This window comes from Abramis brama (genome assembly GCF_963993115.1).
Source record: "Abramis brama genome assembly, chromosome: 11".
Taxonomy (NCBI): Eukaryota; Metazoa; Chordata; class Actinopteri; order Cypriniformes; family Leuciscidae; genus Abramis; species Abramis brama.
Window position 1 is genome coordinate 11,588,730 of NC_139973.1, and position 14,923 is coordinate 11,603,652.

Consider the following 14,923-nt stretch of genomic DNA (forward strand, 5'->3'; position numbering starts at 1 on the left):
GGACTGACATCATCTCTCAGAGGCACATGAAAAATAATCTGGTCACATGATGACACCAGCAATGTAAAAATCCTTTCCCACTTATCTATTTAGGGTTGCAGTGATGCTGGAGCCTTGTCTTGAGCTGAAGGCAGGGGAAACTCCTGGCTGGACGAGTGACCCAACAGGAATCCATGTCAAAATGTTCACTTGCCTATCAAGAAAGTCTGAAATACCATAATACGTTTATTTCAAACCAAGGCAGTCAAACAAGAACATCCACTGCCCTATAACTTCATCAAATGTTGGCAGTAGCCATGTGTAGCTTATTCCCCCAGACTGCTTTTGATATTACGATGTATAAAATGTTTTATTTATGCACTTATTTATGGAATACTGTTATATATATATATTTGTAAAAGTATAATTCCTGGCCTACACTTTTGAGAATGGATTTCAGGAGATCTTTGTTAGCTTTGTTAATCAAGACATTCTTAATAAATCTCACTAAAATGTATGATTTATTCTAACACTGTTGCAAGTTTTAAAATTAAATATAAGCAACAGCCAAAGAGAAATAAAAAACCAAGCCAGTAAATCAGGAACAAAGAAAATAATGTAGCTGCATCATTATATGAAATTGTGCTAGAGAATTCATGTATGTCAGGTGGTTCAGCAAACAAAACAGGATGCAACTGTTTTCTAATGAGGAAACCACAATATAGATTAGGAACCGATTAGTAGTCTAGATACAAGATGATCTTAGTCATCATCAACCACAAGTAAACAGAGATCTGTATGAAGAGATCTCTGTTATCACAAAAAAAGATACTGTTTATATTAAATATAATGACAATTTATTTTTTACTCACAAATACTATGACAAAAAATGAGAGAGAGAACTAAAGTGCCTCGAGCGACTGTGCGTTCTCACCATGGTTCTCACACGCTCCACAGCGACCCCATGAGTCCAAAGCTTAACATTACATTCATTTACATTAACTCTGCGGGTCCAATAGAAGTCAATTTCGTGGCTGGTGGGTGTCTGTTACCGCACGTGATCCAATGAATACACGTTCTAAACATGACTGTCGTTGGTAATAACCAATCATGTTTCAGCTTTCAACGACGTTGTCCAATCCACGTTGCTTGGCACATATTGACATGCACCAAATAACAAATCATTTGACAACGCTAGTTTGCGATATGAGAGAACTATGGCTTCCTCCTTGATTAAGTGGTTAAGAGGATTATATGTTTTTTTCTTAACATGTCTACTGTCCGTTTTTGCTTTTTTGAATTTAGAAGAATTAAATGAAATGAAATATGGAATACAGATTCTGCCCGATCCTGTTATTATGGGACAGGTAAGATTGTTTTGGCCAGAGATGCAGCTAGCTGTTTGTTTGCTACAGACAGTTGTTATCTTTATGCACAGTTTGACGAATCAGACATGAAAGCCAATGCTTGCCTACGTGATACGGTTTCCTACTAAGTGTCTACTCGTCCAATACTGAATAGTAAAGCTGGTTAAGGAACGAGTGGGGAATTAGCTATGTGACATGAGGTTGTTAGACTGTGCCTCCACAGGTATGATGTAGATCAGGGGGGTTTCAAACTAGAGTCCGGGACCCCGAGGGGGCCATAAGGAAGTGATAGGGGGTCTGGGTAAATGTTTACAGAATAGTAATACAAATAAGATGAAAATATATAAATAATCAAAAAAAATATTAAAATAAATATTAAATATAACAGTACTATAATGAGTAGAAAAAAGTAATAATGTAACTTAATAAAAAAATAACTTTTTTCCAAGTAATAGACATTTATAATATTTATTTTTCACAGTATCAATTGGGTCTATATACAGTAAACTGTCAATTTTTCAATTGTCAACCCTCGCATGAGGATGGTCATATTTGAGGGTCTGTGGCATTTAAAAAGAGTGAAAACCGTTGCTATAGATTTTGCTTAATTATAACTATGAATTCCGGTGAAAAACAAGATAGTAGAAATGTAGTGTAAACTAGAACTCCCTGGTTCTCCTTTTCTAATTCATTTTCTCTGTCTCTGTCATCTTCTTTCTGTTCCTGTTTTTAGATGGAAGATGTGATGTTGGTCTCTAACAAATACAAGCAGCTGTATGAGTGTCGTTTGCCAGCTCAGGCAGTTCGTTTCCATCAGGACCCGGTATCAGAGCCTGACATGCAGGGTTACAGTGGCCCTGGAGTCCCTGACCTCCTCAAGCCCATGCAGACTGCACCATGCCTGATTAAGGTGGACATGGCCTCCCTTCAATTCTATGTCACAGTGACTAACACACTGAATATACACACATCCACTGACACTGATCTAGATATCACTGACTATCACAAATAGTTATTTAGAAAAAAGCACCATTGGAGTGTCCATATTTGTGTAAATAATGAATAAATTATTGCCATTTGCTATGGACTTGTTTACATAATTTGCAATCAATACAAACTACAGTACATGTCACTGTGACTTGAAACTTATTTATTTTGTTCTGTTTATAGACCAAAGACTGGTGGACTTATGAGTTCTGCTATGGCCAGCACATCAGGCAATACCACTTAGAAGGTATCTTTGTTAAAAATTATGTCTGAATTATGTTTTGCAATGTCTAATTGAGTTGAATTGCATAGGTGTACTGCCTGGTAGAGCCTTGTTATTTTTAATCGGGGAAAAGAAGGGATTTAGGGTTTGGACAGAGAGCCTGGCTGACTAATTTTCAATATATGTTCCATTTCTGTGATTTATAGATTCAGAGATCAAGGGAGATGTGCTCTTTTTGGGATATTATGATTCAGAGTTCGATTGGACCAATGAAACTGCAAAGGTAAGGCCAAAGGCTAATGTGCTGAAATTGTTTGCTCATGGAAGATGTAATTCATCTTTTGAAAGTTTCTAAAAAATAATCTTTTATTATTATTATTTAGATTTGCTGCTATGTTTTCTTTTTTTAGGCATCTAAGCAGCATAAACTGAAGAGGTATCATAGTCAGTCATATGTCAATGGCTCTAAATGTGACTTGAATGGCAATCCCAGAGAGACGGAAGTCAGAGTAAGATTGCACACACTTACAAAGTGCCACCGCTTATTTCCAGGCCAGAACATTTTATCAAGAAAATTTACTATTGAAGTCAATCTGAAAACACAATACATATGTGGATGCTAATTAACTGTTTTGTCTAGTCTCCTTTATTTCAATTAATACTAATCTTAATACTAAAGTATACTGTACATTGTTTAAGGTGTGTAAAATAACTTTTATTCAGTGCATTAAATTGACCAAAAAAGACAGCAAATTCTTTTACATTGTTACAAAAAAAATGTTTTCACAAATATATTAAGCAGCAAAAGGTTTTAACATTGATAATAATAAGAAATGTTACTTGAGCACCAAATCTGCATATTATCGTGTGACACTGAAGACTGGAGTAAAATTTAGCTTTGCTGAAAAGTTATTTTTAAAGTGCAATAATAATTCACAACATTACTGATTTATTTTCAGTAATTTTAAATAAATGTAGTCTTGAAGCGCATAAGAGACTTCTTTTTTAAAAACATAAAAAAATGTACAGACCTCAAACTTTGAACAGTAGTGTACAACAACATACAATTGCATTGTGCTTATGAATGGGAGCAATATGTCCCAACATCTATTGGAAAGCCTTCCCAGTGGAGTGGAAGCTGTTAAAGAGGGCCAACGTTTTTTTTAATTAAATGTTAAAAAGACCATATAAATGTTCTAAAATTGATGCTACTGTTTTATGGGCAATGAAATTCCCTTTTCCAATGAAAATGATAATCTAAATGTTTTCTTTGTTCTTTTTAAACAGTTTGTGTGTGAGGAGGGCTCGAGTGACTATATTGCACGGGTAGATGAACCTCAGTCCTGCCGCTACGTCTTGACAGTACACACCTCTCGTACCTGCCAGCACCCCCTCCTTCAGCCACCTTCCACTACCAAGCCACAAGGCATTGTGTGCCAACCCGCTCTCAGTCCCCAGCAGTATATGGACTATGTCAAGGCTCAAGTCTGTAAGTACGAGAAGTTCAGTTTTTTTTTTACCTCCATCAGGGCCTTGTCATAGTCATATTGGGCAATATGTCAAATATGGATAGTATGTTTGAAATGATTTTGCTGGTGGTACAAAATTAAGCAACATTGTGATTGATTTGCTTTTTTTTGCTTTTTATTTGGCTTCAAGAGTGTGTCATTAGGCTTGTTTCACAATCCTTCCTTGCTGTGCTGCATGACTATGAGACTTTAAGATGTTTTCATAACATCTCAGATTTAAATATGAATGATGTGAATGTGAATCAGAATATGTGTATGTGTGTATATGTATGTATGCATGTATGTGTGTGTGTGTATGTGCTTCTTACATTTTTATAGCCTGACAAGCCAGACCGACATCAAGATGTTGGGTCTGGGAACTCACCATTGGCACGGCTCAATCCGAGGGGCGGGATAAACGGTTGTCTTTCAAATTCCCTCTGCACGCAATAGGATAGCGTTACAACCAACCAGAGCGTTTTCCCACCAGTGGAGCTAGTTGATAGATTAAACTTTTGCTGTATCCGGTCGGCAAAACTCCGAACACATTTTTTAAGAATGACTTCAGTGCCGTTCTTTGTTCTTTTCTCAAAGAAAAGCTTAACTCCACGTCTTCCAGAGTCGCGGCCAAAGCCGATTCGAAACACCGCTGTTCGCCAGCAGCAGCAGCAGCCATTCTTTGTTTTCAAGTAGCAGGGAATTCACGCGGAACCGTCACAACTCTGTCGTCATTATGTTAAGCCCGCCCACCGATTCTATACACGATGTGATTGGCCTGACTAGAGTTTGGTTTTTCCAGCTCGCAAGCCAACGTAAAGTTGCTAGACGACCCTGGCTGCAAAATAAAATTTGCTGCCGCTAGGGTGCGTCTAGATTTCTAGGCTAGCATTTTTAATCTATTTGAATACTTTTATTGTTTCGTAATTGTTGGAACAAAAAAAAACTTTAAATGAAATAAACTTTAAAATGTGAATCAGCAGAAGAATAAACATACTGAGATAGATTTTTTTAAGATATATCCCTCAACCCAGATCCAGTTTTTTTTACCTAGGAGAGATGACCTATATCTTATCATTTATTAATTACACCGAGGGCGCCTACATGGTTACAATAACAGGATATTATTTGCTATGAGAGCAGGTAAAGCCCAGTCTTCTGTAACTCAGTTCATTATAATAGTTGCCAGATTCACCATTTCATATTGCTGTAGAAGATCATTGTGCCAATTGGCTTAGACTTGCTAACATGGAAAGCATTCAGGTATAGAGAATTCTTTAGAAGATTTAATCAGACATAATGAATTTTTATTATCACCCATTACACCATTCATGGAAAAAGTCCCCGGTGCACAAGTGGTGTCCTGTTAGATTAGATCTCCAGATCTCCAGAGATGCAATTAGCCTGTATTTAATCATTCTCTGTTCTCTAATTGATGCATTATTTTTTAGCACATAGGCTTATGTGCTAAAAAAAATCATCTCTCTTTGTATCACTCTCTCTTCCTCATTTTCTGTACTTAGCTGACACTAAACGTAAAGTGGAGCAGATCTCGGAGGAGCTCAAGAACTTGGATGAAATTCTGTCCAAGGATGACAAGAACAATGGATTGCAGGATGAAAAAACAGATGAGGTCCCTGTAGTCCATTCAGATGAGCCTCCAGTTTCAGTGTCAGAAATCAAAGGTTAGCATCCTAACAATGATTTGGGCTAATTTGACTTAGATCAGTTTTATAAATCATACAGTTGCAACTGAATGCATTGGGTGGCACTGTGTGAAAATGACAGTGAGGTGGTGAGACTTGATGCCATGTGCTTTCAGTATTCTAGGCAATGTTCAGACTGGCAGCAAAAATCAGCTAAAAATGTTTTGCATATCCAGATTTTATCCAAATGGGTTTTTAAAAATCTGGACAGCAAAAAAAAACACACACAAAAAGCACATGAAATCAGATTATTTTAAAATCTGATTCAAACCACATTTGGAGGTGAGCTGGCATGGCATTAAACTATAAACAAAGAAATTAAATAGTCTTTTGTGTCACTCTTTAACGCAACACACAACGTTAATGTCAAAACCGGTGATGGAAACACCGCATCCCTCGCTGCACAGCGAAGCAAGCTGTGACTGCAGCACAGAACATCAATATATACCAGTTTCCTCCATCGCTGAGTTTTTCTTGTGCGACTGAGGAGTTTTGCACCCCCCGACTCGACAGGGTGCTTATTTGGATATATCCTGCATAGTTCCTGCATCCGTTTTAAAATCCTCGTCAAAAACGCAGGTTACCATGCAGATACATTGGTTATGTCTGGACACACAAATCTTATTTGATCACTTGCAATTGATAGTGTGGACAGTATGCCTGAAAATATCTGATTTGGGGGAAAGAATTTGCCTGCAGTCTGAACATAGCCCTACATAATGAGAACATGTGAAACAATAAAAATATGATAACATGCATGGATGGAATCCATGGTTTCCTGGTATGCAATACCAGCTGTGGACCAATGTAAAATCTGGTTCCTGAAGCAAAACTATTTGAGAACCACCACATTACAGTATTTGACATCCTAACTACAAAATGCTCATCCCTTATCTCTTCTGATAGACCACATATACACTGCAGTTAAATTTGGTTGTCAGTTCACATTTAGTGCTTAATCCCTTTCAGTAATTTAAGGGAGTGACAACCGCATTCTTACAGCCTTACAAACAGAAACAAAACAGGACGCCTCTGTAAATGGTGGTTTAGTTCAAATTGCACAACATAACGAGTCTTTGGTCGCAGTAAAATTACTTTTGACAGAAATAGCATACACCAAACACGCAACACAGAACTGGTTACCATAGGGGATTCACATTTCAATGCGGTTGTCACTCCTGAAACTTTAGTGTGTACGTGGCCTATTACAATGTTCATTTTCAAATCCTCATAGCTGATGTATGCTTGTTTGTGCGTTTATGTATATGTAGTTTGTAGTCTATTTCGGTCTTGGTTTTACTTCCTTTCTCTTTTTTTTTAGCTTTCTACTTTTCTTATCATTAGCAGTTTCTGTGCAGCATTCAAACAGAATGACATCTGTGTGCATGTTTGTCTGTTAACAGAGGCCGAAGTAGCTGAAGTGGACTCCGTGAGTGAAGAGCCGGAGGACAAGGACTTCTGGGAGGGAGTGACCAAACCAGCAAGCACAGAATCAAGCACACCACCTGACTCAGAGGTACATCCTCGTTTAAAGCACCTCTTCACTCGATATATGTAACTGGTCCTACTCGACCTGCTCCAAGCGGGATTCGAACTGGATTCTCCAGCGTGGGAGACGGGTGTGCTAACAAGGATGCTAAAGACTGCAGCCTCTAGCATGCCTCTTGAGGCCAGGGCCTTACGTCCGTTACACTCACCCCCCTAAACCTCACTCTCTTCCTGGTCATGGCACCAAATGTAACCAGTCCTACTCAACCCGCTCTGAGAGGGGTCTCTGGCGTGGGCGCTAACAAGGACGCTAAAGACTGCAGCCTCCAGCGTCAGTCACTGGCATCAGTTGCTAGCGTGCCTCTTGAGACCAGGGGAGTGAGGTTTACACACACAGCTCTTACTGGCCTACGTTACACTCACCCCCCTAAACCTCACTCCCATCTGGGTCACGGCACCAAATGTAACCAGTCCTACTTGACCCACTCCGGGCAGGATTCAAACCGTGGTCTCCGATGTGGAAGGTGGGCACGTTAACAAGGATGCTAAAGACCCCAGCCAGTCGCTAGCGCGCCTCTTGAAGCGAGGTTTATACACACAGCTCTTACTGACCAACATCCGATACATATACTCGATCCTGTTGTGAAACTTATACACTTTCTGTTGCTTTTAATGAACCTTTTAAGGGGGCACTGATCATTATCATGTTTTACAACTGTTTTGCAGACCCCTCAGGAGCCTCAGGACAGCCAATTACATGAAAATGACTGTAAGACAATTATTCAAAGTTTAAATAGACCTGGTTTTAGTTTTTTTATAGCATCAATCAAGTTAAAAAAATTAAAACTATGCACCTTCCTCACTTTCTCTGTGGTCATCTTTCTCTTTTTGTTCAGTATTTGGGGAGGAAAAGTTTAATTTTAAAATCATAACAGACCCTGCAGACCTCATGAAGTTTGTACAACACCTCAGAGAGAGCAACCAGAAGGTGAGTATTTTTTAATCGGGACACGGTCACAGACTTTAAGCCAGTATCTAGCCATTTGGCGAGTATTGCCCAATAACAGCTCTTGTTTGGCAAAAATTGTGAAAAAGCCTGCTTATGGCATTGAATTGTTTTTTCAAATTTCCTGCCACAACGTGTTTCTAAGACACTGTGTTAAGTTAAAAGCTACTCACCCACTAAAAAACATATCAGTCAACCATTCATTTTTGCGCTCTATGTTCAGAACAAGAAAGCCGAACTGGAAAAAGAGAGCCAGCAATCATCTCAGAAGAGAGAAACGGAGGAGGAAGTAAAAAAAGAAAGGACATCAGAACAGGAGGTGGAGGTAGATGAAGGGGATGAGGATGAAAGATTGCTGCAGGAGTTTGAGGATGAGATGGCAGATCTGTCCGTTCCCTCCTCCAAGATAGAAGAGATAAAAGAAGAGATGCAGAAGGAGTTCGACAACATCATAGAGGAAGTATGAATTATTGCTGTTATAGCCTGTATGCACAAATCAGCCAAAAGATTTAGCAGTGAATATGCGCTGTTTTTAACTTTCTTATCTCCTAGGCTCAGCAGGAGTTAGAGAATGAAGGTCTTAAGGGTGAGTTTGATCGCTCTCAAGCTACGCAAACTCTAGAAAACACACTGGGGAAACTTCTGGACCGTCTTGAAGACAAGACTGAACATGAGAGTGAACCAGAAACAGAAAAAAATACAGAAATGCATAAAAGCACACACTCGTCGCAAAAGACAGAAGGAGGCCCTTCTCCTGGCAGTCCAAACCTGCTTCCCAAAACGCCAGGTAAATATAGAGAATGGATGCTGAGTGAACGGTTGCATGAATGAACAGATGGTAGAATGGATGGCTCATTCACATTGCTTGTAACTTTCGCCTTTGGACCCCAGGCATTCATATAACCTGCTTATGAGCATATTATACTGTACATATATATAGTATAATATCTGTAAATGTGTGCATGATGCATAAATGCATTATACACTGGCTCCAAAACAAACAAATGATGCTAGATCTTTTCACTTTTGATTTAACTGCTTAACCTTTTTGCTGCTCCCAAGGACAAGTTATTCAATGAATATATTTTTATTTTAATGTTTAATGATATACCACTGTTCAAAATTTTAGGGTCAGTAAGACATTCTTTGTTTTTGAAAGAAGTATCTTATAAATATAAATAAATGCAGCCTTGATGAGCATATCTAAAATACAGTAAAACCGTAATTTTGTGAAATATTTTTCTATTTTGATCTGTTTTAAAAAGTAATTTATTATTGTATACAAAGCTGAATGTTCATCATCATTACTTCAGTCTTCAGTGTCACATGATCCTTCAGAAATCATTCTAATATGCTGATTTGGTGCTTAAGAAACATTTCTTATCATTATCGATGCAAAAACAGTTGTGCTGCTTAATATTTTTGTGAAAACCATGATCATATTTTTAGGATTCTTTGAGTAGAAATTATTTGAAAAAGAAATCTTTGGTAACATGTTTTTACTGTCACTTTTGACCACCCAACCTTTTGAACGGTAGCTTTCTGTTAACTTATTCTCAACAAACGATGCTCCAAATACTTTTTGGGGCCACTGTATACTTAATATTCATGATCAAATCATTGTCACCACTAACACTAATACTACACCGTTTCATGCTTTTGTGCAACTTTGACTTAGCCATTGATGTTGTTAGAGAGAGACTATAATACGTGAAATGGGGAGGGGGAATTTTCCGCTGTGTCTGCGGTAACCTCCCCTTCCCTCTGTCTCTCATCACCCAAGCCCAAGCGGGCAGCAGTGGTGAGGTAAAAGTCAGGGTGACTAAGTATAAGGTGGGCGGAGGTGTGGCTGCAGGAGCGGTTACCGGGGGCAACGATGATGATGATGAGGGGGGTGTGAAGGTGAAGGAACTGGGCGAGGGCGACCCCCAGTGGCAGCAGATTCAGGAAGTGGTCAAAGAGCAGCTAGAGAGAGCCGGCATCAAGGCCGAAGGTAGGCCGGAACACACTAACACACACATCTAAAGTATTCTTATTTCCCTGTGTGTGTCTGTGTGAGTGGAGCAAAGACTTTATTTTTCATTCTGAAATCTTGAACTATTCTTCTGCCTGGTCTTTGCTTTGAGTACATTCACATTTATTCATTTAGCAAAGCGACTTAAAAATGAGGAATACAAGATGCGATTCACCTTACAGGCAATTAACATGAGAAGTACTAGTAATACAAAGTTTCAGACATCGTTTAGGATAGTACAAACTAGAACAGGGACGAAGAATTTTCTTTTTCTCAGCAGGATGCAGTTACAGTATGCGTTCACGGAAGAGATACGTTTTCAGTAACTTTTGTCTGATTGTCTTCTCTTTGACTCTATTCCACTATTCAAGATTAAGGCACTTCTAAAATGATTTTCATAGATGCCAATGCCAATTTTGTTTTTCCCTTGATGCTGGCTTTTGCGTGGGTGCAGATAAACTCATGGTGGTCTTTTTCTGCCAAAAAAAATTGATAGGTGTGTGAAAAGTTAGTGTACACTCACTTTTGTCAGTATAGGCTGTTGCTCCACTTTCCTGGGTTTGGAGAAGAAGTTCAGCCTGATAGAATGTGAAGATTTAGGAATATGACAGTGCTTCATTTGTCCTTGCCACATCCCACAGCCTTCATCACCTTCTCTGCATGCATCATTTCTATCACTACTTTTTTCCTCTATCAACTGTGTGCGCATGGGAATGAAAAATAGTAATTTTGTTTCTGTTTGTGTATAACAGTATATTTGTTTAGATTAACGTATGTCGATAATGACTAAGGATGTTGGGCCTGTTTTTCAGGAAAGATTGAGGTGAAGATTTTGACCCGTAAGACAGCAGAGGAAGCGGGAGATCAGTGGCTTACTGAAGAGGATACAAAATCATTTAGAGAGCTTCTCATCAACCTTCTGGTATGAATCTGCACACACTACTATATAGGCCGCATGTAAAAAGCAACACCCTCACACAAAACACATGACTGTGCAGATTCCTATTTAAATTTCACAGTGGTGTGACCACACCTTAACAACTAGCCTAATTAGAGGAAAATGTGGTAAAGTTGGTTGAACCTTGTGCTGTTCCTAGCTGTGTGTAGCACCTGCAACTCCTCGTATTGTCTGGAGAATCCCAATATTAAAGGGGTCATGAATTGAGAAATTAAATTTTGGTCATTGTACTATTAAAACATCCTGAGAAGGAAGAGAAGATAGGTACAACATCATTGGACTAAAAATAGCATTACCTTCCAAAGGATCCTAATGCTAGGAAAGTGGTTATTTATTTCCAACTATGTGAATGTCTCAGTAGAGCATTATTTATTTGTTCAGTTGTTCAGACTGTGGATTCTTTGGTAAATCAGTCGCAGTTTCGGCGCAGACCTTCTGTAAAACTTTTACTGTAAGATATGGAGCCATTTCATGCGATTCATGTGCTCAACAGATATGTCTAACATCTGCTCAATTCTTATGGCAGAAAAATTTTATGTGATAGGAGTAGATCTAAATATTATGTTATAATCATCACTTTTCACGATTAGCTGTAATGGTAAAAATGTAGTAAAAGATTTCTAAAGAGTTCCACGTGTAATACTTATTTCATCATAGCATTGGCCGTTTACTTTGAAGTCTCACAGCAGACACGCCCCTTCTAACAGAGCATACGTTTAACAAGTTATATTGGACTCAACAGCAAACCCATAGTTCGCAAGTACAATAAATATTAGAAGGCATTAGAGGCAAACTTAAAGGCAAATCGGCAAAAAATATAAGAGGCAGAGAGAATGGCAACTACATTATGACTGTTTTTGATGCAAAAAAAACATTAAACATGAACGTTATTATTATTAGTTTAAATAATTTAAAAATGTTGATGTGACCCCTTAAATATAAATGCCCCTTACACATTTCAATGCAAGTTATGAAAAAAGGCCTTTTCATGCCTTGTTTCTGACACTGGTTCAACAGGTAAATAAATTGATGTTCACTCTCTTTGTGTGCAGACTGGAGGTACAGAGGAAGTGTATAAAGAGCAGAAGAGACAGCAAGAGTTGGAGAATAACTACAAATTTGTCTGGGGAGAAAAACAGGATGAGAGCCAGTCCACAGGAAACAGTGATTCTGATGAAACAGACTTTTAAGCCTTTTCCTCTTCTCTCAAGCACTTTTAACTTGAAGAAGGGCAGCCAGCATTCTCTGAACTCCGAACTCCGAACTCCGAACTCTAAGCCAGCCGATTGCCACTTTACAGTGTGCATGGCAACCAAACTCCTCTCTCAGACTGTTTAAGTCATGTGAGCCCTGTAAAGGGTTCAGTCCACGGCCGTGAATTCTGATTATCCTGTATGAGCATCTGTAAGTTGTTTATACTGTATCTTACCTGTTTTCAGTTTGGGATTTTTTTTTTTTAAATATACAAATATACTTCATGTTTCAGTTGTGTTGCACTTTATGTCTGTGTGTGACAGTCTGTGAAACAGACCTATCTTCTCTCTCACATGGAAACAAAACATCAGTTAGCATGCATGTCAAAGTTTATTTTGAAAAGGCAGTCTGGACATACACATTCTCATCACTGGACAGTGCTGTTAAAATGCTGTTGATGATTGATATGTGCAATATGGAGCTTGATGCAGAGTCACCGTACTGGCAGGACATTGACAATAACTGCTTCAATTATTATTATTATTATTATGTACATTGGACTTTTTTGAAAACACCTACAGCTTCTTCGACAAATCCTTGCCATGCACTAAGCAAAATATTCAGTATACAGCTTCAGTTTTGTCTTAATTCATGTTTTTGACAAGTCTATTTGTACAACCAGCCTTCAAAGGATTTATGTCTGATAAAGGATAGTGTCCAGACTTAATTTAGAAATTGAACAAAAACTTAATGCATTTAACAGCTGCTTCCATGTCCCCTGCAGATAAGGGCTCTTTTTGTTGTAAATGCTTCGAATGATCATCATAGTTTGGTTGATTTTAAATAATGTTGCTACAGCACTTGATTCGTTTGTTAATAAGACATACTTTCCATTTCTAATTTCTAACGTAAGCACACTTTTTGTGAGGGAATGAGAGTGGGTAAAGCTGCTGTAAGCAATTAATAATTTCTTTTAGTATCTGACGGATACCACTGAAATATTTATGTCCACATTGTCTCTGTGGCAGCCCCAAGGGTGGGCGGGCAGTTAGATCAATAGATAGATAATGAAGAAGAATGTGACCACGGCCCGCGCATGCTAGCCAATCAGACTCGGAGAACCTAGTGGCGGATCTCTGTCAATGGCAAACATTTGTTTGTAGTTGTCGGCTAGTTATTTGTTCACACAACAGGATGTTGCTGGTAATGTTGAGACATTTTAGAGGCTCAGAAAAATCGCTTACAGCAGCTTTAGGTTTTCGGACTTCACCACGAAATGCACAACTGTACATTTTGTACTACTGAAGAAACGTTTAATAGCAACCTGTTGAAAATGCATTCACTGCATAGCCTATATGGTGAGAAAGATAATTAAACAATAAAATGTACGATATGCTGTGGTCTACTATAAATAAATTCCACAATCAATTCCTATGTTTAAACCGTTTAATAGCGTTGAAGTTCTCACACATTTAAATTAACTTAATAAAAAATAATAATATAATATAATAATAATAATAATATAATAAAAAATAACCTAAAAATACAGACTCCCATTACTGACACCTTTTCAAATTAGAAGTTAGAATTTGTTTATATAAAGCTTGATTTAATTTATTTAAATAAATATAAGTTTTGGGTTACTAAAATTACTTTTATTAATTCTGTTCACTTCGTGCTCATGCGCATTTGTGAAGTAAACATGACCCAACTTGATTTCTCCTCAACCATTTTTTTTAGTCTATGGCTGGATCCAAAATGGCACACTTCTTGTGGACTCGCGGTCTCGTGGCCTTAAATTGCGCGTGCTCGCCAAGTGTACAAGTCCGTAGGGTGTCCCATTCGGCATTTCAGCGCCGCCTTTGTGCCCTCGATGCAGACTTCTGCAAAGCCCGCCCTTTCGCACCCTCCACACGAGTTACCTACCCAGGAATCATTGCAAACGCCCAATCAGATAAACTAGGGGAGGAGTTTCGTGGCTGTTTGACTTTCAGTGGCATGATGTCATCAAGCCTGTCCCAAAATATTGATTCCTGGGTAAGTAACTCGTGTGGAGGGTGCGAAAGATGGTGTGAAAGTTTGTTGAAGTCAGAAGGCCGAAGTCCGGACTCGTATACTTGGCGAGCACGCGCAATTTATAGGGTTAGTTCACCCAAAAATAAAAATTCTGTCAGTAATTACTCACCCTCATGCTGTTCCAACCCTGTAAGACTTTCGTTCATCTTCGGAACATAAATTAAGATATTTTTGATGAAATCTGAGAGCTGGCTCACTCCTTCATAGGCTGCTAGGTAATTGCATCTGCCGGCACAGAAATTTAGTAAAAACATTGTTAAAGTAGTCCAAGTGACTACAGTGACTCAACCTTAAGTTTATCAAGCGACGAGAATACTTTTTGTGCAAAAAAAAAAAAAAGACTTTATTCAACTATTAATTTTCATCCATGTGGGCCTCTGACGTGAGTTCACTAGAGCGCCACGACTCATGCGTGAGAAC

At 38.5% G+C, this 14,923-nt stretch overlaps 1 protein-coding gene across 3 annotated transcripts; it reads left to right on the forward strand.

Annotated features, from left to right (window-relative positions):
- The first annotated feature begins 1,151 nt into the window (after positions 1–1,151).
- os9 (OS9 endoplasmic reticulum lectin) lies at positions 1,152–12,729 on the forward strand. 3 transcript variants are annotated; one of them, XM_084129229.1, is made up of 15 exons: positions 1,152–1,346; positions 2,080–2,256; positions 2,517–2,580; positions 2,763–2,839; positions 2,967–3,065; positions 3,844–4,045; positions 5,585–5,746; positions 7,171–7,283; positions 7,982–8,024; positions 8,152–8,243; positions 8,485–8,721; positions 8,814–9,048; positions 10,045–10,254; positions 11,088–11,197; positions 12,286–12,729. In XM_084129229.1, the coding sequence occupies exons 1-15, from the start codon at positions 1,197–1,199 to the stop codon at positions 12,421–12,423; spliced, it is 2,109 nt and encodes a 702-aa protein (XP_083985355.1). In that variant the 5' UTR covers positions 1,152–1,196; the 3' UTR covers positions 12,424–12,729. The 3 variants fall into 3 exon arrangements, with proteins under 3 accessions (XP_083985355.1, XP_083985356.1, XP_083985357.1); XM_084129230.1 differs by having other exon boundaries at positions 10,105–10,254; XM_084129231.1 differs by lacking the exon at positions 10,045–10,254.
- Positions 12,730–14,923: the final 2,194 nt, after the last annotated feature.

What these genes read in the sequence shown, in the direction of transcription:
- os9 (XM_084129229.1), top strand. Translation starts at nt 1,197, where the DNA reads ATGGCTTCCTCCTTGATTAAGTGGTTAAGAGGATTATATGTTTTTTTC. An exon ending in CCAGAGAGACGGAAGTCAGA is followed by an intron (nt 3,066 to 3,843) that starts GTAAGATTGCAC and finishes CTTTTTAAACAG; the next exon opens with TTTGTGTGTGAGGAGGGCTC. An exon ending in GCACACCACCTGACTCAGAG is followed by an intron (nt 7,284 to 7,981) that starts GTACATCCTCGT and finishes ACTGTTTTGCAG; the next exon opens with ACCCCTCAGGAGCCTCAGGA.